The 21185-nt window shown below is 38.6% G+C and overlaps 1 protein-coding gene across 2 annotated transcripts in view; it reads right to left on the bottom strand.

Moving 5' to 3' along the window:
• UHRF2 (ubiquitin like with PHD and ring finger domains 2) overlaps positions 1 to 17705 on the bottom strand; it is an 87668-nt gene extending 69963 nt beyond the window's left edge. The window contains exons 1-2 of one of the 2 annotated variants that reach the window (XM_030294294.1): positions 17125 to 17705; positions 10119 to 10352 (exon numbers count right to left, since the gene is read on the bottom strand). In XM_030294294.1, coding sequence (XP_030150154.1) covers positions 10119 to 10352; positions 17125 to 17277 — 387 coding nt within the window. In that variant the 5' untranslated portion in view covers positions 17278 to 17705. The remainder of the gene's footprint in view (positions 1 to 10118; positions 10353 to 17124) is intronic. The other variant, XM_030294291.1, reaches the window with a different exon arrangement.
• Positions 17706 to 21185: the final 3480 nt, after the last annotated feature.

Here is a 21185-nt window from a genome sequence, read left to right as displayed (position 1 = left end):
GTACATTATGTGGACATACTAAACTAGGTCAAATTTGAACGTGTCAAAATGCATGCAAGAAGTTAAAGGTAAAGCCTAGGTTTTGAATATAGTATATAAGACAGTACTTAATATGATTAACATGAAAATAGGATACTGCCATGGTAATTTCTTGGATTTCATGGTAATCCAGTTCAAATTCAGAACTGATTGATAAAAAGTTAGGATATGTTATGATAAAAAAAACCCTTTGTAAAGTAGGTCTAGATGAAACATATCTCAGTAATAATGGCCTTATGTGAAAAACCCACAGCTAACACACTCAATGGTGAAAAACAGAGTTGTTCCCGAGGTCAACAACGAGACAAGGATGTTCACTCTCAACACTTTTATTCAAATTAGCACTGGAAGCCCTAGCTACAGCAATTAGACAAATAAATAAAAGGCATCCAAATGGGGGCGCCTGGGTGGCTCAGTCGGTTAAGCGGCCGACTTCGGCTCAGGTCATGATCTCACAGTCCGTGGGTTCGAGCCCCGTGTCGGGCTCTGTGCTGACAGCTAAGAGCCTGGAGCCTGTTTCAGATTCTGTGTCTCCCTCTCTCTGACCCTCCCCCGTTCATGCTCTGTCTCTCTCTGTCTCAAAAATAAATAAATGTTAAAAAAAAAAAATTAAAAAAAAAAAAGGCATCCAAATGGCAAGGAAGAAGTCAAACTCTCATTATTTGCAGATGACATACTATACACAGAAAACTTGAAAGACTACACCAAATAACTGTTAGTGATAAATGAATTCAGTAAAGTCATAGGATACAAAATCAATGCACAGAACTCTGTTGCATTTCTTTTTGTTGTTATTGCATTTCTATACACTAATAAGGAAATAGCAGAAAAGAAAATAATCTCATTTACAGTTGCACCAAAAACAATAAAATTATCCATGAATAAACTTAACCAAAGAGGTGAAAGACCTGTACTCTGAAAACTATAAAACACTGATGAAAAAAATTCAAGACACAAAGACAGAAAGACATTCCATGCTCATGAATTAGAAGAACAAATACTGTTAAAACGTCTAGACTATCGAAAGCAATCTACAGATTCAACACAATCCCTATCAAAATACCAACAGCATTTTTCATAGAACTAGAAAAAAAAATCTTAAAATGTCTATGGAACCAAAAAAAGACCTCGAGTAGCCAAAGCAATGTTGAAAAAAGAAAAACAAAGCTGGAAGTATCACAATTCCAGATTTCAAGTTATACTACAAAAAGCGATAATAATTAAAGCAGTATGATACTGGGGCACCTGGGTGGCTCAGTGAGTTGCACGTTCAACTCTTACTTTCAGTTTAGGTCATGATCCCAGGGTCGTGGGATCAAGCCCTGCATCAGGCTCTGTGCTGAGCATGGAGCCTGCTTAAGATCTGCTGTCTCTCCCTCTACTCCTTTCTCCTGCTTGCACTCTCTCTCAAATCAAAAAATAAAAACAAAAAACCCAAAAACACCTAGTATGGTGCTGACACAAAAACAGACATATGGGTCAATGGAACAGAACAGAAAACCCAGAAATAAACCCATAATTATATGGTCATTTAATCGTTGACAAAGGAAGAAAAGATCCAATGGGGAAAAGTCTCTTCAACAAATGGTATTGGAAGAACTGGACAGCCACATACAAAAGAATGACACTGGACAACTTTCTTACACCAAACACAAAAATAAATTCTAATGTGAGACCTAAAATCATCAAAATCCTAGAAGGGAGCACAGGCAGTAATGTCTCCGACACTGGCCATAGTATCTCCTCAGTATGGCCATATGATTTGTCATAAATCACTATACTCAGGGAAGGGAAACAAAAGGAAAAATAAACAACTGCGACTACATTAAAATAAAAAAACTTCTGCATAGTGAAGGAAACAATCAACAAAACTCAAAGGCAACCTAATGAATGGGAAAAGATATTGGCAAATGACATATCCAATAAAGGGTTAGTGTCCAAAATATATAAAGAACTGATAAAACTTAATACTCAAAAAACAAGCAACCCAATTAAAAGATGGGCAGATGACATGAATAGACATGTCTCCAAAGAAGACATACAGATGGCCAACAAACATGTGAAAAGATGCTCAACATCACTCATCATCAGGGAAATGCAAATCAAAACTACAAGGAGATATTACCTTACACCTGTCAAAATGGCTAAAATCAAAAACACAAAAAGCACCCAATGTGGGTGAGGATGTGGAGAAAGGGGAACCCTCCTGCACTGTTGGTGGGAGTACAAACTGATGCAGCCATTGTAGATAACAGTATAGAGGTTCCTCAAAAAGTTAAAAATAAAACTACCTTATTTTCAGTAAAGCACACTACTGGGTGTTTATAAAGGATACAAAAACACTAATTTGAAAGGCTATACTCACCCATGTTCCACCATTATTTACAATAGCGAAATTATAGAAGTAGCCCAAGTATCCATAGATAAATGAATAAAGACATGGTGTATACACACACACACACACACACACACGTAGTATTATTCAGCCATTAAAAAGGAATGAAATCTTTGCATTCCTTTATTTATTAGTACTTATTTGCAATAACATGGATGGAGCTAGAGAGTACAATGCTAAATGCCAGTCAGAGAAAGGCAAATTCCATGATTTCACTCATGTGGAATTTAAGAAAACAAATGAACAAAAGAATAAAAAAAAAAGAGAGACAAACCATGAAACAGACTGAACTACAGAGAACAGCTGGGTGGTTATCAAACCGGAAGTGAGCGGGGGATGGATGAAATAGGTGATGGGTTGGGGTGCCTGGGTTAAGCATCAGACTCTTGATTTCAACTCAGGTCATGACCTCATTTGTGGGTTCATGAGATCAAGCATGGTGCCTTCTCTCATCTCACCCTCTGCACGCACTCTCAAAATAAATAAATAAACTTTAAAAAAAAAAAAAGGGAAACAGGTGATGGGGATTAAAGAGTACACTCATCATGATGAGCACTAGTATACAGAACGTTGAATCACTATACTGCACATGTGAAGCTGATATAACTGTGTTAACTATACTGCAATAAATAAAAAGAAATACAAAATCTAAACACCTCTACCCTGAATAAATAAACAGAATTCTTATACAAAAATCTTCCTATCACCATGGTGTGGGTGGGAGGGGAAGGTGGGCTCACTGACAAGTTGTTTATGGTCTATCCAGAAAGAGGTAATCTATCCTCAGCCAGCAAGTACCTCCCCCAAAGAGGTCAAAACATCAAAACATGTAAAGATACAGGAAAACAAATTAACGGGGGAGAGGTGTTTGAGCTAAAGTCACGAGATAAAGTTAAAAACAAAACAAACCCAATTATATAAATTATGTAAATATAAAAACCATAGCCACATTCAGAGAAGAATCTACCACATCCAAGTAGGTGATATAAAAAAAGAAAAAAGGAAGTATGGGAGGCAAGGAGAAATCATTAAAAAATGAAATATCAACAAATACTAGAAAATTTACTATATGCCAGGTGTACTCCTAAGCACTTTATATGTTCTGTTTAAAACACACCAGCTCTGCAGATAAACCTAGGTTTAAGTTTGTCTCTAACATCTACTAGATATAACCTAGAACAAATTACTTAACCTCCCTCACTTCAGCATCTTTATATACTTTGCTGTGTATTAAGAGATTGGGTGACAAAATCCACACAATGTGCCAACCTAGCAAGCATAGACACAAATGAAACAACTTTGCCTCCTTCTGCTAAGTATCAGTATGTCCAATTATAAGACTCATTAAACCTCAGTATAGTCTTAATACCATAGTCTTCTTAGTAAAGATATTAGCAGTTTATAATTATGCTCATTAACTCCTTTATTAACTATAATACAAAGTCATTCTTATTTTCCAACGAGGTACAGAAGTAAATACACTAGTCCTCAGAAGATACACAGCTAGAAGTGGGAACTGTGATAAAGCTGATACAGGTTTCTCTGACTCTGGGACTCTCTCATTATATCATGTTGTTTTCTAAAATTTACAAATCAGAGTACAATGTGGTTCCATTTACATAGAGTTCAGAAAGAAAATAAGGGATGCAAATATAGGTTAAAGGTTAAGAGGTTATTAAAGGGTAACAATAGGATAAAGTTAATAAAAAGTGAAGAAATAATTACCATAGAAATTTGGGTTATTAGTGGGGCGCCTGGGTGGCTCAGTCAGTTAAGTGTCCAACTTCAGCTCAGGTCAGGATCTTGTGGTTTGTGAGTTCGACCCCCACGTCAGGCTCTGTGCTGACAGCTCAGAGCCTGGAGCCTGCTTCAGATTCTGTGTCTCCCCCCTTTCTCTGTCTCTCCCATGTTCATGCTCTGTCTCTCTCTGTCCCTCAATAATAAATAAACATTTAAAAAAAATTTTTTAGAAGTTTGGGTATTAGTTACAACTAGGGAGGAGGGAGTAAGAATCAAGAGGGGGCCCCTGGGAAGTTCCTGGGGGACTGCTTTATATTTCCTAATTTGGTGGTATTTACAGACATTGACTTCATAATATTTCACTAAGCTCTACTTTTTTGTATTGTCTATTACGCTTCATAATCAAAAAGGTTAAAAATCAAGAAGAGCTGCACTATATGTAAAAGAAAATACTAAAGTATCCAGGAATTTTACTAATTATTGTGAAGTTTCCTCTTTCTTTTATTTCCTATAATGAGCATTAGAACATATGTAAAATTTAACAGTGCCACACACTTAACTAAACTCTAAAGGGCTTATTATCATCATCATTCCAGAGTTATTTAGGCCAAGATGACAGTCATTTCAACAGTAGGATCTACTGTGAGTCATTCAAAGCTTCTGCATCCAAAAACCAGAATTAAACTCTATTTAGGTATCAAAAGCCCACTTTGTTTGAGAAAATCACCTCTCAGAAACAATGGGAACGGATGGACCCAGCCTCTGCACAATCTTCCACAGGCTGAGTGTGATAATGATATCTAGTTTCATTATGAAAAGATGTCTGAAACTGACCAAATGTTGCTCAGTTACCAAATAGGGCGAAACAAGAATGACGGTGGGTAAGAATTTCAGATTAAAATTCTATCTTCATGTATTAAGTTTAAATGTTTACCTATGCCACTTTTGAGATACTAACTTGAAAATGCATTTTTTTGTATCCACTTGAGGTCCAAAGAAAAGTTTAGGCAAAAAGGAAAGCCCCAAATCTGTTTGCTCATCCATAAAGCAATTTTAATTACAGACAGTCCTATGTCTATGAAAGGAAAATCTTTGCAAAGCAAAAGTGACATAAGCAGTAATTCAAGATAAAGGCAAAAAAACCCTCCCAATTTTACTGAGCTAGGAACAATTTAATTTTGATGAGACTTGCTTAAAGGAAAATATTCAAAACAAACCAATTTAAAGGTAGCAGCTTCTAAGAGTTTTCAGGTTAGCCAAAGATAAGTTTTAATAGCTAACAACATTCCATGAAAACAGGGGGCAATATCATTTGTTTATCCTTGCATCTCTAATATCTAGTACAAATATATACTAGATAACCATTTATTCGATGAATTACCCAGAAATAAGCACTTCTACGTCAAAAAAATCAGTGAAAATTTCAAATACCTATGACAATTACTAAGCTTAATGAAAAAAGCAAATAAATCTGTTACTCTCTTCAACTAGTAAGTTAAATGCAGCTTTGACTAAACATTACAAATAACAGCCTTTTGAGAGTTTAAGTTCCAGCTTGCATGTGTGTTTCATGTGTTTCCTAAATGAGGAAAGGGAGACCATGTAAAACTTGCCACATCTGTACCACTGGGAAGCAGCTGAACTGGAATTTGGAAGCAAGTCTGATGACAAAACTGAATACCTTAACCTCTACGCTATATATTAACATGAAATATAAGAGTTGTTTAAAAAGTTAGGTACATGAGGGGTGATTGATCAGCTCAAGTCAGTAGAGCATATGACTCTTGATCTCAGGGCCATTACTCAAGCCCCACACTGGATGTAAAGCTTTTAAAAAAAAAAAAAAAAACAGACAAAAAATACTCCTGTGTCCTACACATAAAATCCTCTTTAAAAAGAAAAAAAAAGAAGAAAAAGAAAAAAAAATGTATTAAAAAAAGTTAGGTGCTAGAAATAGTGGCCAAAGTAGTAATACTGAAAATGAAATGCATAGATCTGCTGAGAAAAGCAGTTTCTCATAATGGTCTTCTGAATTTGGTTGGAGACATGGAAGGGTACTGAGAAATATGCTAAACAGAAAGAATTTAAGTTGACTAGACAGCTTAACCTGGACAATACATAAGCTGGCCCTCCTATGAAAATAAATTCTATACCTTCACTGCCCAAAATCTATCAAGTCAAATGTAGCAGCTTCTCAACTGTTACCCTTAGCCAAAAAGTCAAAATATAAACTTAACATAGATACAGATGGCTACATACATATTTATGGATATATGGATATACAGGAATTATACATACATACACAAACCTCCTTAGTCTGGCATCTAAGGGTAATAAGAGCAATGATACTCCAGTAGCAAGAAGCATACCTAGTCCCCAGATCTTGGTTTCTAATACCATTCCCCAATTAAAGAATCAAGGCTCCTTAAGGAAATGGTTGATTCCAGGGCTGGGGCAGAAATAACTAAGATGAGCCTGGAGCAACTTCTAGGGCCAGAAAGAAGGTGCTTTAACAAAAACAAAAAACCCCACAAAAATGGAGGTATACTGAAGGGATATGTGGAAAAAAATATCCCTAATGATGTGAATAAATGACTAACAAAAAATAAATGGGGGAAAAGAGATCAGTCTCTCATGTAGAATTCCCAATACATTTTGTAGGTAATCTACCCTTCATGAAGTAGAGTTCATAACTCCCTCCTTAAATTTGGGCTACAGGTAGGGACTTCATCTCAAAGACTACAGCATGGAAAAAGGGGTAGGGGAAGAATTAACTTCACAGTGAAGAAACTTGACAAATGTTACCTCAGCCAGGTAATTAAGGTTCATAGCAACAGGGATAACTTAACTACTGATGTAAAAACCCAAGCTATAGCAAATGGAATGCTGATAGCTTATGCCCTACATAGGATGTGATGAAAATAGCACTATACTTCTGTGGTCTTCCTCCAAAAATATGTAAATCCAGTCTAATGATGAGGAAAACAAGATGAATACTAATAGAAGGGTATTTTACAAAGTATCTGACCAGTACTCCTCAAAACTGTCAAGGTCATCAAAAAGAAAAGTCTGAAAAACTGTCACAGCCAAGAGGAACCTAAGGAAATTCAACAACCATTTTCTATCGCACTAATGTAAATATGCTACCCTAGATGGGATTCTGGAATAGAAAAAGGACATTAGATAAAAGCTAAGGAGACAGGGTTCATTAATTATAACTAATGTACCATAGTATCATTAATGTAAAATGCTAAAGTTAACAGGGCAAACCAGGTGTGTAATATATGGAAAATTCTAGTATCTTCCCAATTATGCTATAAATCTAAAATTGTCCTAAAATAACAAATTTATTTAGAAAAAAACATAGAAAATACTGGTTACTCAGAGGGATGAAATCTCCATAAGGGGACTTTCAATATTAATAATTCTGTCTAAATTTTGAGTACTACATAAAACAGTTTTTTTTAATTTATTTATTTTAATGTTTTATTTATTTTTAGAAAGAGAGAGACAGAGCATAAGCAGGTGAGGGGCTGAACGAGAGGGACACAGAATCCGAAGCAGGCTCCAGGCTCTGAGCTGTCAGCACAGAGCCTGACGCGGGGCTTGAACTCACAAGCTGTGAGATCATGACCTGAGCTGAAGTTGGATGCTTAACCAACTGAGCCACCCAGGCACCCCCATAGAAGTTTTAATTGATATGTCTTGCTCATATCATGTTAATATTCCCAGACTTTACATTTTCTTATTGTAAGTTTTTTTTTTTCTTTTACTAAATGATGGTAACAAGGAAAGCTATTGGTATTTAAAGAGCCACCTTACTGACTGTTCACATCATTCTAATAGGTTTATCTTAGTCTTTCCATATATTCATAAATAACTTTGCCTTCTCCAATATTTACACTTTGTTGTTCTCCTGCCTATCTGCATCATCTAGAAAGACGTTAAGTAACAGCATTAACTGACTTCTGTGGCTCCTGTCTTTAATGGGAAGGCTTTTGGCTTTTCCCCACTATTATATGAAGTATGGTTTAAAATATTCATCCACTCTCCTTGTTTCACTTACCAAGGATTTTTTAAAATTTAGAAATGGACCCCCCTTTTAAGATTAGATCACTTATTTATTAATATGATGAATTATATTACTATATTGCGGGTTGGGTGAAATGGGTGAAGGGAGTCAACTGTGTGGTAACAGAAGGTAACTAGACTCGTGGTGATCACCTTGTAGTGTTATCAAATTATAAAGCTGTACACCTGAATTTTAGGTGGCAAACTATAAAGCTATATACTTGAAACTTCTATTAAAAAAAAAAATCCAAATAACGAACTATCCCACTTCTTGACAAACCATACTTGGTCAAGGTATTATGTTCTTTTAACATATAATCATAATTTTATTTGCTAAATATAACTTAGGTTTTACATCAATATGTAGTGATACTGGTGTCCTTTTTGTCATGTTTTAGAATTAGTATTATATTAAATTTAAAAAGCAACTGGAAGCTTTCCTTTTTTTTAAGATGTGGGTCAATTTAGATAATACAATAGAGGTTTAAGGTAATTTATCAGTGTAGCCATCTAGACCAGGTACTTTGGAGATATAGGTCTTGGTGGGTTTTCTTGATTCTATATACATATGGACTTTCTGCATTTCTCCTTAGATCAAAAATTATCTCTATTTGCATTTTCTTAAATAATTTATTTCAGCTACCAATTTTTTAAATTTTCGCCTTAAAAATGCTCTAAAAAAATTGAGTCTAGGTCCCAATTTGTCCCAACCAGTATGAATGAAGAAAAATAGTTTTAAGGACAGAAGCAAAACTGTCAATTATTTCTACAAAATTTATTAGAATTTGAAAAAGTTGGTAGATACAAGGGTCAATAAATATTATCAATTGCACTTCCATATGTATGCAAACAAATCACAATTTTAAAAGATAACCATTTATAATAGCATTTAAAAATGCAGCTACTAGAATAAGATATATAGAGAAAACTGATAATGAGGTAAAGATCGAAGTTGATGGAGACATTATGTTCAAGAATGAAGGTCAATTCTCCAAGTTACTCTATAGATTCAGTTCCCATCAAAATCCCATATTATTTATCTGCAGAGTTTTGGCAAACTAATTTTAAAATTCTTACATGCAAGTGTTAAGCAAGACACCCTTGAATAGGAATAGATCTGGGAGATGGGGGGTAGGGAGGTACAGTCTACTAGGCTACTAGTACTTAGAATAGTATAAGCACAGAAATACACAAGCAGACCAATGGAACACAGTAGACAGCAGTTGTGCAGCATCCTGTGAGTGAACGAGCACTATTTCTAGACAAAAATTCCTAATGAAATTCTAGAACATGTGCACCTAGATACACAAAAGTTCAAAATAGCTGAAACTGGGAAAAGCCCAAATGTATCTATTAATCATGGATTAAATATACTGTACATGTTAATAGAATAATGTAATAATGAAAAGTAAAATACAACTATATGCATGAGAATCAAAGCTGTGAAAAAGTAGAATTCCATTAGATAGACTTCAAATATAGGCAAAGCAAATCATTTTTTTAGAGATAACATAAGTAGTAACACTAAAGAAAAACAAAACAAAATGATCATGATAGTTTACCTCTTCAGATAAGAGGGAGATATGTTCTGGGAGAGGCACACAGAAGGCTTTAAAAAGGAACTGGCATTATTCTACTTAACCTCACTGCAATTACACAGGTTTTTGTTTTATATTCTTTAAACTGTACTTATACATTTTATATACATTTATCTATATACTTCACAATTTTTAAAGACTACTTTTAAAAGTTAAAGTATCAACAGCTCAGTCTTTACTTGCAAATAAGTGAAGATTGATTGCCATTTGAAACATTCTAAAGAGAACAGACATCTGTATTCTCACAACTATGAAGTCTAAAGAAGACAACATACCTTATATAGCCCAATGCCAGGATCAATAAGAAAATCACAAGTTGATGTAGACGGCTGACCAGAAAGTCCCACCCTTGGGGTTTTCTTTACTTTAGGTGGGCTATTAGAACAGGGTTTGGCCTGTACATCAGTCTGTTTAGATGTGCTAGGAAGATCAGGGTCTGGGCGAACTAGTAGCTGAATTATGTCATTCAGTCCAACATCATAGTCAAATAAAGTATATCCATTTTCCAACTAGAAAAAAAGAATAAAAAAGATTAAAATGCTTCTCTCAAAATTTGATCTTTCTACATCTTTAGTTACTCAAATGTCCTAGCCAAATTATTAAAACAAAATTCATAGCAATGCAATTTAGTGAATTTAAAACCATTCCTACTACTTTATGGCCTCTGATGTCAGCATCTTCTCAGGACCTCAATAAATTCTTAAGAATCATTCTGTATTACCTATCAGGAAGACAGATAGCCACTGAAACCAAGAATGTACCATTGCTTCTGTGACTTCAACACCCAGGCAGAAAAACTCTAGATTTCTCACCAGGTCTTATTTATTTTAATTAACAGTATCTGAATCCACTGTAAGAAAGGAAGGTGAATTTTGAAAGTAAGAGGTTTTATGATCTTGTGTTCATAAAGACATTAAGTTAAAAATTTTATGTTTCTGAAGCACTGTAATTTTTTTTTTTTAATTTTTTTTTTCAACGTTTATTTATTTTTGGGACAGAGAGAGACAGAGCATGAACAGGGGAGGGGCAGAGAGAGAGGGAGACACAGAATTGGAAACAGGCTCCAGGCTCCGAGCCATCAGCCCAGAGCCCGACGCGGGGCTCGAACTCACGGACCGCGAGATCGTGACCTGGCTGAAGTCGGACGCTTAACCGACTGCGCCACCCAGGCGCCCCTGTAATTTTTTTTTAAATCAAAAAAAAAATTGAAGAATAATTACAATTATTGTTCATGGTATTCCACTTGCCTAAAGTTCTCTAATTCTATTTGTAAAGGTTGTCAAGTTGTATCATAAAAAGTCTTCCAGGATGAATAGTGAATAAATTATCTTGCAACTTACCCATATTTTGGTAGAGACCTTGCCCACCTCCCCAATTTGCGGAAGTCCTAATCCCAAATATCTCAGTATGTGACTTTATTTGGAAACAGGATCTTTACAGAAGTAATCAATTAAAATTAGGTCATATGAGTGGGCCCTAAACCACTGTAATTGACATCCTCATAAAAAGTTTAAATTTGGAACACAGAAACAAACACAGAAGGAAGATATGGAGGCAGCCACCTGAATGGAGCAATGCACCTACAAGCCAAGGAACTTAACAATGGATTGCTGGCAAACACTAGAAGCTGAAGGAAACAAGGATTCTCGATTAGAACCAGGGAACAAGACCCTGATGATATTTTGATTTCAGACTCATAGCCTCTGGAAATAGAAGACAATAAATTTCTATCGTTTTAAGCCACGTAAGTTTTAGTACTTTGTTACAGAAACCCTCGAAAACTAAAAGTCTCCATTTTGTTTCTTTATAAAATCAGTTGGCTATTTCACCATGATACAGTAATAAAACCAAACTCCATAAATATCAAAACTATCATTTCCCCAGAAACATTACTAATTTAATCACTATTCATTTCCCCCTCTTTGTATATCATTCCTGTCACCAATCCTCAACTCCCTAACACAATAAGGCCATATTTCCAAAATCCACCAAAGAATGAAAGTTTGTCCATAAATATTGATAGACTTACTAAATGTACTAGATGAGTAATTTTAATTCAAGTGGTCCCAAAACACATCTAGCACAATCCTGCACATTACAGATGTTCAGTTTTAACTACAATATGGGATCAAAAAATTCACAAATTTCCCAGGGGGGAATTAGACACCATCTCACAGGTTAGTTAACATGCTTATTCCAAATAAGCTTAAGGAGTCTCTCAGGTCAATAAGCAGATAAGTCCTTATAGGGATTAGAGATTGTTTTGTTTTTAAATAAGGTAAGCAAAGGAGTACTGATGCATAGGGGCACTTGTACCCCAATGTTTATAGCAGCACTCTCAACAATAGCCAAATTATGGAAAGAGCCTAAATGTCCATCAACTGATGAATGGATAAAGAAATTGTGGTTTATATACACAATGGAGTACTATGTGGCAATGAGAAAGAATGAAATATGGCCCTTTGTAGCAACGTGGATGGAACTGGAGAGTGTTATGCTAAGTGAAATAAGCCATACAGAGAAAGACAGATACCATATGTTTTCACTCTTATGTGGACCCTGAGAAACTTAACAGAAACCCATGGGGGAGGGGAAGGGGAAAAAAAAAAAAAAAGAGGTTAGAGTGGGAGAGAGCCAAAGCATAAGAGACTCTTAAAAACCGAGAACTGAGGGTTGATGGGGGGTGGGAGGGAGAGGAGGGTGGGTGATGGGTATTGAGGAGGGCACCTTTTGGGATGAGCACTGGGTGTTGTATGGAAACCAATTTGACAATAAATTTCATATATTGAAAAAATAAAAAAATAAAAAATAAATAAATAAGGTAAGCAATATTAGCAAACAACAACTTCCTCTAATCCTGAATTCCTGGAGAAAACAAACTCAAGGAGCAAAAGAACTATACATTCACACCTTCATTTGACATTCTCCAATACTCCTTTCCCCCAAAAAAGGTGAGAACATACTAGTTCTGGAATAGTTAAATAAGTACAATGTGATCAAACATACAACTATTGCACATTATGACAGTGTTCAAAGCAGAAAATAAAAACTCTGTTAACATTTATAGGGCATGCAAACCAAACCAAAACAGTACAGTACATGCAAATTAACTGGAAGGACATTTCCTAAAATGAAGAGAGCTGTGAAGGCAGTAAAATAACTGGAAATCCAAAGTGCTTCCATAAACATTTTTCCATTGAAATCTGAGGCACAAGAGTCAGAGCGATAGTGGGGACATTCTCATATTCAATACCTCTGACTAGTTTCTACCAAGTGATTGGTGCAAATAACATAAGCTGCTTCAAATGGGATTTCGTTTGAAAGGAAAAGCAATGTGTGTAGTAAAACACAAAGCATATCAAGGAATGAGGCCCTATAATAGAAGTTAGGTTTACATTAACATGTAACTTTTCCTTCAATTATTCATGCTTGCTAGGAGAGTCACTTTTACCCACATTATCTACTCCTTCCCTAATTCATAGGTATTCAGTTTTCAAAAAAAAGTGATTATCAGCCATTGCATAGTAACTTCCACACAGCTAGGCTATTGTGAATAATGTTGGAATGAATGTACTTGAAAAGTAGTGAAGTGCCCCCAAATTAATGAAAGTGCAGACTGGAATCACTGTCAATTATATTATACTGTAAGAAAGAGATTGAGTCACTTAGAAATTATAAACACCTATGCATTTCAGGCATGTAACTATAGTCCATCAATGTCTCATAGCTGAAAATGTTTCCAACTGCCATCCTAGAAGACAGGGGCACAGTCTTAGAATACTAGAAAGGCAGGAATGGCCCTAGAATTTTTTTATTATTGTTTTTTGGGTTTTTTTGCCAGACTGCAGTCTTCAATTTGTATTGGGTTGAAGTCAGAAATTCCAGGTAACAGTAAGAACTAGAAAAGTGATGCAAGGGAAAACTAGGAAGCAAACACCAACTGACAACTGCTGAGAAGTCAGGGGAGGAGAATTCATTCCAAAGGGGTTACTGATAAAGAATGCAGGTAGAGGGCATGAGGTTGACAACTTTTATGTATCTTTCCCATCACATATATAATATAAATATGACATACACATTCTCTTTCCCCTTTAAATAGGCAAAAACTTTTACTTTGTAATCCATGTGAAAACAGAATCTAGGGGCAAAAGCAACTACTCCGTTTTTCTTCAGCTTTGGTTCATGTCCCATCTACAGTGATACAAATGAAAAAAAGAGGAGGGAACAAATTCCTTTAAAAGTAGGAAAGCTCCGGATTTTCAAAATATTTAGAGATCCATCAACCTAACTCTTCCCTAAAGACCCAATCCCCAGGATGCACACTCAAACTCCCAGAATAATGTCCAAGTGAGGTTACCCTACTCTAACCAGAACTCACAGCCCAGAATTGCTATTTTGACCCACAAAAGTGGAATCAATTACTCTGCTTCTCAAATTTAATTTGCATAGAGATCACCTGGGACCTTATTAAAAATATGGATTCTACTTCGATAGGTGTAGCGTGAGGCTCCCAGGTGAAGCTAAGGCTGCAGGTCCTGCTGATTCAGGGACCATACTTTGAAGAGTAAGAAATTAGGAGACCGACTATTTTTCAACTCTGGTGGTCATGAGAATCTCCCATGCAGTCTTGTTATATTCAACCACTTGCAATTCTGGGGTGAGCTGAGCATCTATAATAAATATCCACAAGTGATATATACCAAAGACTATAAGTAACAATCCTAACAAAAAGGGGTGGGGAATAAGGGAGAAAGGGTACCACTTACATCACAGACACCATAAATTTATCTGTGACTTTTTTTCTCACTATGTAGTAAGGGGTGCCTTTTTCTGATAAGCACAAAGGCAGTTTACAAGTGAGAGAAAGCCCTGTGATGCCAATCCAGTAGTTGTCTGCTATAGACATACTACTCTCTCCATGCACTGTGAACTCCAAAGAGATAATAATCACTGCCATGGCTACTTAGCTCACAGAGAAGTAAACAAAACAGAGCAGTGTCATCCTTCTGTCTTCAACTCAATGGGGCACCGAAGGTCCATTCCTCATCCCTACTGCTTTATCACTGAGCTGAAGAAATCAAAGTAGTGAGTTAAGAGTCCTGGGGGAAGAAGTACAAAAGGATAATTACCCTGAACAGTTTTTCCCTAAACCTGGAACTGACTTCCTGGTTTACTGGAAGTCTACTTTGTTGACCTAAATGTAACTCTATTTCTACTTTTTCCTCAAGGCAGCCATGTGCAGGTTCTCTTTTTGCATATTTGATAATTAGACTTTAGGTGTGTTGCCCAGGAATATATTCTCATGCTTCATTTCTCTCTTGTGCTGAAGTCACCTAAGTATCCCAGAATTCATGTACTATTATCCCTACCTAGAAAATAAAACTCAGAAGACTTGATAACCTAATTTTCATCTTTGACCAAAAGATAAAAAAGGGATCACTGGAGGTACAGCAATATAAAGCTACATGGGGTTTAACATACACGATTTCAAAAGCAAGATTTACAACTAAAAATTGAACATGTGTTTTACAAGTCAAACAGTAAACGATCGACGTAAAAGAGCTGCAAACACATATGAAAGATGCTACCACTTATTTGGAAACAAAATAGGGGCGCCTGGGTGGCACAGGTCACCATCTCGTGGTTTGTGAGTTCGAGCCCTCATCCGGCTGTGTGCTGACAACTCAGGGCCTGGAGCCTGCTTCAGATTCTGTGCTTCCCCCTCTCTGCCCCTCCCCTGCTCATGCTCTTTCAATAATAAGTAGACATTAAAAAAAATTAAAATAAATTAAAAATAAAAACAAATTAAAATAACCTTGGCACTTTCTCTGAGCATAATCTTGTTACTCTGAAATTTCTGGGTAGTTTTTGAAGCTAAACCTATGAAGAGAAGAAAAATATTCCTTTCAAATCCTTTGTGGCTATAGGAAAACGTTGGGGTGCCTGGGTGGCTCAGTAGGTTGGGTGGCCGACTTCAGCTCAGGTCCTGATCTCACAGCTCCAGAGTTCGAGCCCCGTGTCAGGGTCTGTGCTGACAGCTCAGAATCTGGAGCCTGCTTCGGAGTCTGTGTCTGCCTCTCTCTCTGCCCCAACCCACTCGCATTCTGTCTCTGTCTCTCTCAAAAATAAAAAAAAAAATAAATAAAAAAATAAAAAAACAAAACAAAAAAAAAACGTTACTTCCACCAAATCAACAAGCTACATTTATTCCAAACCACAGAACTGGAGCCAAACTGTGGTCTACCCAACTGGAGAATGCCACCTTTTTTAGTGAATTAAAAAATAATAATAAGGCAAAGACAAAATAGAGACCTGCCTCTAGGTATAGACCATGAGAGACCTCTGGTATAGGTAAAATATTCAATAGGTCAGGGCAGGGCCATACCATGCATGTAACTACTAGAGACACCCACAAACACCCTCACTCACTGCCAATACCACTTTCAGCCTTGTACGTACCGCTGGTTATGCTCCAGTTGCAGTGTTAAAAGCTTGGGTGAGGGGGACATTAGAAGGTGAGAACAGGAAGAATAAAACAGCCTTTCGTACTCTTTTCCACTCTGAAAATAATCCCCCTTGCCTATACCTGGCAGCTTAAACCCGATGCCGAATTACATCAAGAGCTCGCTCCTTCAGCCCAAGTCTCCAATCTTCAAGACAGATTTCAATTTTAGAAGAGAAGGTGAAGGAAGGGAGCCAGAAGTTTTGGAAAACCTTCGAATCTTCAAAGATTCGCTGTGTGTTCAAAACCCTTCACAGCGAGGAGGCAGAACTAGGGATCTTGTGCCAAAGAGGAAGCGATTTTTAAGTTTCCCCTCTCCTATCTGCGAGCCGCGGAAGCACTGTGAGCCGTTAGCCGGGTCAGCCCTCCCCACCCGCACCGTGGCATGGCCGCCAGAGCCAGCTGCCCTCCCCGCCTCCAGGGGCGCCGGACCCCACTGAGCGCGGGAAGCGAGGGAACCCAGACGCTCTAGCGGGCTCTGCTGCGAGCTGCTCTTGCCCAGCTGAGAAAGAGGGGTAAGGTCTCTGCGCTCTGGGCGTCCCCTCCTCTCACCCCTCCGGGCGCACTTCCACAACGAGCTGGTAGGGACCCGCTGCACCCCCTCGGCGGGCCCTGGGCATGCGCTATGAGCCTCGCGACCTGCCCAACCCAGGAGGAACCAGGTGCTCTCTACACGCGCTGCGAACCAAGCCCTCCGGCCCGCCGAGCCCACGCGTTTTGGAGGCGCCCTGCAGCCCTCACCCCGGGCTTCCCGAGAGGGTGCGGTGGGCACGCCTCACCTGCTTGCCCCGGTAGAACAGGCGCTGGCACTCGGGCCGCACGTCGAAGAGCGCCCACACCCGTTCGCGCAGCTCCTCAATTGTGGCTTTGCGAGACACGTCCTCAATGGTGCGCGTCTGGGAGCCGTCGATGGTGCGAACCTGGATCCACATCTTGGCTCCGGGAAAGGGGGCTGGCCCGGCTTTGTCTCCCCCTGCTCTTCGGACGCCGCGCCCCGCCCGGCCCGTGCGGCTTCCCCAGAGGCTCCGGCTCTCTGCGGGTGGCGGGCGAGCGCGCGCACAAACGAAGGAAACCGACCAGACGCTGGGCCCCACTGGCGGCGGTGACTGCTAGACCTCACGCCCGCCCAGCGGAGCCGAGAAGGAAAGGAAACCGGAACCAGTCGCAGGGTACGCCACTACCGCAACCGCCGCCTCACAAATAGGAAGAAGCCTTGTCTGCGCCGCGCGGAGTGTTTACTTATAGAGAGCTCTAGCTCCCACATGGAGGTCACGGCGCCAACCCGGATCTCGCGAGATCGACGCCCGGTTCCGCCTTAAAGAGGAAGCAGCGAGGGAAGAAGCTACAGACCAGAGAGAACTAAGATGGGCGCGTGCGGGGAGGGCGGGCTGAGGGGCGGGGCTACCGAGAGCAGTTACTTGTCTCTAAGCCTGCACCTGGGCCCTGAACACGCCCTCTAGCCTTTGGTTTTCGGGCCGTTACAAAGCCTACCACAGGGGTTCCCGGCTTAGTACCGGTTTTGGGACTGAGCAACTCCTCAGGTCTAGTGGATACGGCTTCTGTGATCTCAAAAACATGTCCAAAATAAACTCTGGCGTCCACTTGTATGATCATGAAAATGGGGGTGCGGGCGGGCACGGCCTAGATTTCTGAGAAAGCACACAAGGAAGTGAGCCTGTCCCACCGCGCTCGGCGGGACACTGCCCCCAATGGGGCCTGGCGGGGCCCGCTGCCCAGGAAAGGACCCAGGATCCTGCTTTGCTAACTTCCCGCCGGGCCCGAATGCTGCCTTCGCGTGGAAACCTACTTCCTGCGGTTTTCCACAGCTGGGCAGAGGTGGCGGCTTCAGTTCCGCAGGCCGCTGGTCCAGCTGCTATCTCTCCGATCCAATGAGCTCACACCTGGACCTCTGGCCACAGACGTGTTGGTGTCGCCGCCCGGTGGGCCGCTCTCCAGGACGTTGTTTGTGAACCTTCCTTATTGGTGCGCTTTTGACCTAAGGGATGGAGGGGTCATGGAAAACACTTAACAAAGGATGAGGAACTACACCCCTCAGAGGAAAAAACTCCCAAGATCCTACCAGGAGTAAATTCTCAGGAATAGGCCTATCGCAGCATTGCTTAACAGTGGGTTTATTTAAAACGAAAATGCTTTCATAAGAAGGAAAAGAGCATATGAAAGCAGAAACACTTTAGAGATATAGGTATAAAATAATATATATATGTATATATATATATATACATATATATATTAAAACAAGATTTGGACTTTATATTTGCCAAAATCCGTAACTTGAATATTCAGTCTGATGCTAATTATTACCATAAAGGCAGAGCAGCATTTTTGTAATAATCAATTCAAATAATTACAAGTACAGAGAAGTCCAGAAGTAACATTAAAAAAGGATGACCCAACATGGAAGAGACACAAAAAATGGAATACATACACATATTTTGGGTGTCTGCTCTTGCTGAAAATTTTACATTCACTTATATCCTCTAAATATAATTCATCTTGTCTGCTCCTGATTTAAGTAAAGCAAATATTGAATATTCATTATATGTGTAAATGAGATGATGGAGATATGTAAAGCACACTTCTAACCTGCCTCAATAAGGGATAGCTATTTGCTATGAAAAGAATACGCTAGGGGCACCTGCATGGCTCAAGTCATGATCCCATGGTTTGTAGGATTTGGGCAGGTGTCAGGCTCTGTGCTGACAGCTTAGAGCCTGGAGCCTGCTTCAGATTCTGTGTCCCACTCCCTCTCTGCCCTTCCCCTGCTCACACTCTGACTCTCAAAAATAAACATTAAGTTTTTTTTTTTTAAAAAGAATATGCTATACTCTTGTGGAGGCATGTTAAGAGTTTCTTTAATTCTCTGTGTACAGAGAATTTACAACCTAGTTTAGGTAAGATTTAGAAAAATGAAAATACTAAAGAATCATTTAGCATAAAATAGTTTGCTGTCAGTTTAAGCAGTAATTAGCAATGAGAGAAGGAGGACTACACTTACACTAGATGTGTAAGGATGGGGTACAGCTTGACCTGAGTTAGATGTTATATTGTAATGGGGACAGAATTTAAATGTTCAACTCATGGGTTGAGATAGATCTGAATTATAATCCTAGTGTTGACATTTACTTCAAATGTGATCTTGGACAAATTATTTAATTTCCTCAGTGTAAAATAGTGCTTACAACATTTAATGAATATATAGTGTTTAACGTAGTACCCATTCATTGGTAGTACACAATAAATTATTTTCATGGTATTATTATGGAGAGGATTTAGATAAGCAGAGAATGCCCAAAGAGGGGAGAGTGCATAAGCACAGACTGAGGGTATGAATTTTTACAGGTCAGAAGAGATCGCATATCAGAGAAAGGTTGACTAAATAGAGAAGGGCAGAGTGTGAAGATTAGCATTCAAAGCAGTAGGTTTTGTGGGCCCCATGGAGAAACTAAAATTTTAGGGAGCCCACCAATGTGATTAAATATGCATCTGGAAAGACAGTAGAAGGTTTGTTGTAGGATGTCTTAGGGAAAAACTAAGGGACAGGGAAAGGAAAGGGAAATGAAGTCAGAAAGTTTAGTGAAGAAGCAATTGTGTCATTTTCAGTGAAATTTTGTGGCAGTGGCTAAGAGAAGAAAGGGTAGATTCCAGAATATTCTAGAAAATGAACCCTTGTTCATTCACACTTGTAAAATGTGTGAATATGAGGGTTGTGGAAATGTGAAATGCTGAGACTAATTCCCGAGTTTCTAGTTTAGGAGAAAAATGAGTTGGCTTGGGTAAATGGTGATGCTCTTAAACTGAACTAGATGGAGATATGTAACTGACCATTGGAAAAATAAGTCCAAAGTTTTTAAGGGAAGTAGAAAAGTTCTGACAGAGGAACTAGTCAAGACCTCTGTACTCACCCCCATGAGGGGATTTATCCTTGTTAATGTAGTGGAGAACTCTTGGGGGGAAAAGACAACTGTCAAGAGTGGTATCTACTTGGAATGTATGGGATTTATGTTAATTTAGTCAATATAGATCCTAAAGGATTGGTAGGACAGGACTTAGAGAGTGAGACCCAGAAAAGATATATTTGTCATGTGGAGAACAAATTAATTACTTCTGGAAACATAAGCCTATGTGTGTAGTAAGTTACTTAGGATATAAATAAGTAATTGCAAATAGTGATTCTGTATGTAACAAAATACATTCTGTATGTAACAAAATACATTCTGTATGTAACAAAATGTGTTTCTGTATTTCATCGCACAGTACATATTGTAACTAAGGTTTTACCTCTTTCCCTACAGTGCTTTTTCCTGCTTAGGAAAATTCTTAAGTTGCAAAAGCAAGATAGAAGTTCTCTGACAAAAAACAAAATACGAGACAGTTCTGACATAAACATACCTTATTATCACATGTATTGCTGACACAACTTGGATGTGAATAATCGAAGAGAAGAGGAATTATTTTCATGGATAAAGAGTAAATACTAAAATTTATGCCATCAGTCATGACTCAATATTTCTGCAAGTCAAAACAGGCAAAACAGAAAAAGATTGGTTTTTGAACTAATTATTCTAGACTCCTCATACCACAGAATATCTCCAGTTTTCTCACCTACTGTTCAAACTCAAGAACTTTCATATACATTAAAAATGAATTTCAATTTCCCCTTGAAGGTGGGATTATCATCTTTTCATCAGCATCTCTATGTTGGTGGTCTTCCTTTTGTTCCACCAGAGCTATCTGCTTGCTCTCCTGGAGTCTAAGGGCAAGGAATACATCAATGGAATCAGTGCTCTCAGGTTTCCAATTGAATCTAGCCAGTAGGGAG

The sequence above is a fragment of the Lynx canadensis genome, chromosome D4 (genome assembly GCF_007474595.2).
Source record: "Lynx canadensis isolate LIC74 chromosome D4, mLynCan4.pri.v2, whole genome shotgun sequence".
NCBI classification, from domain to species: Eukaryota; Metazoa; Chordata; class Mammalia; order Carnivora; family Felidae; genus Lynx; species Lynx canadensis.
Note: the sequence above shows the minus strand (reverse complement) of the source record. Positions and strands in the feature narration are given on the sequence as shown.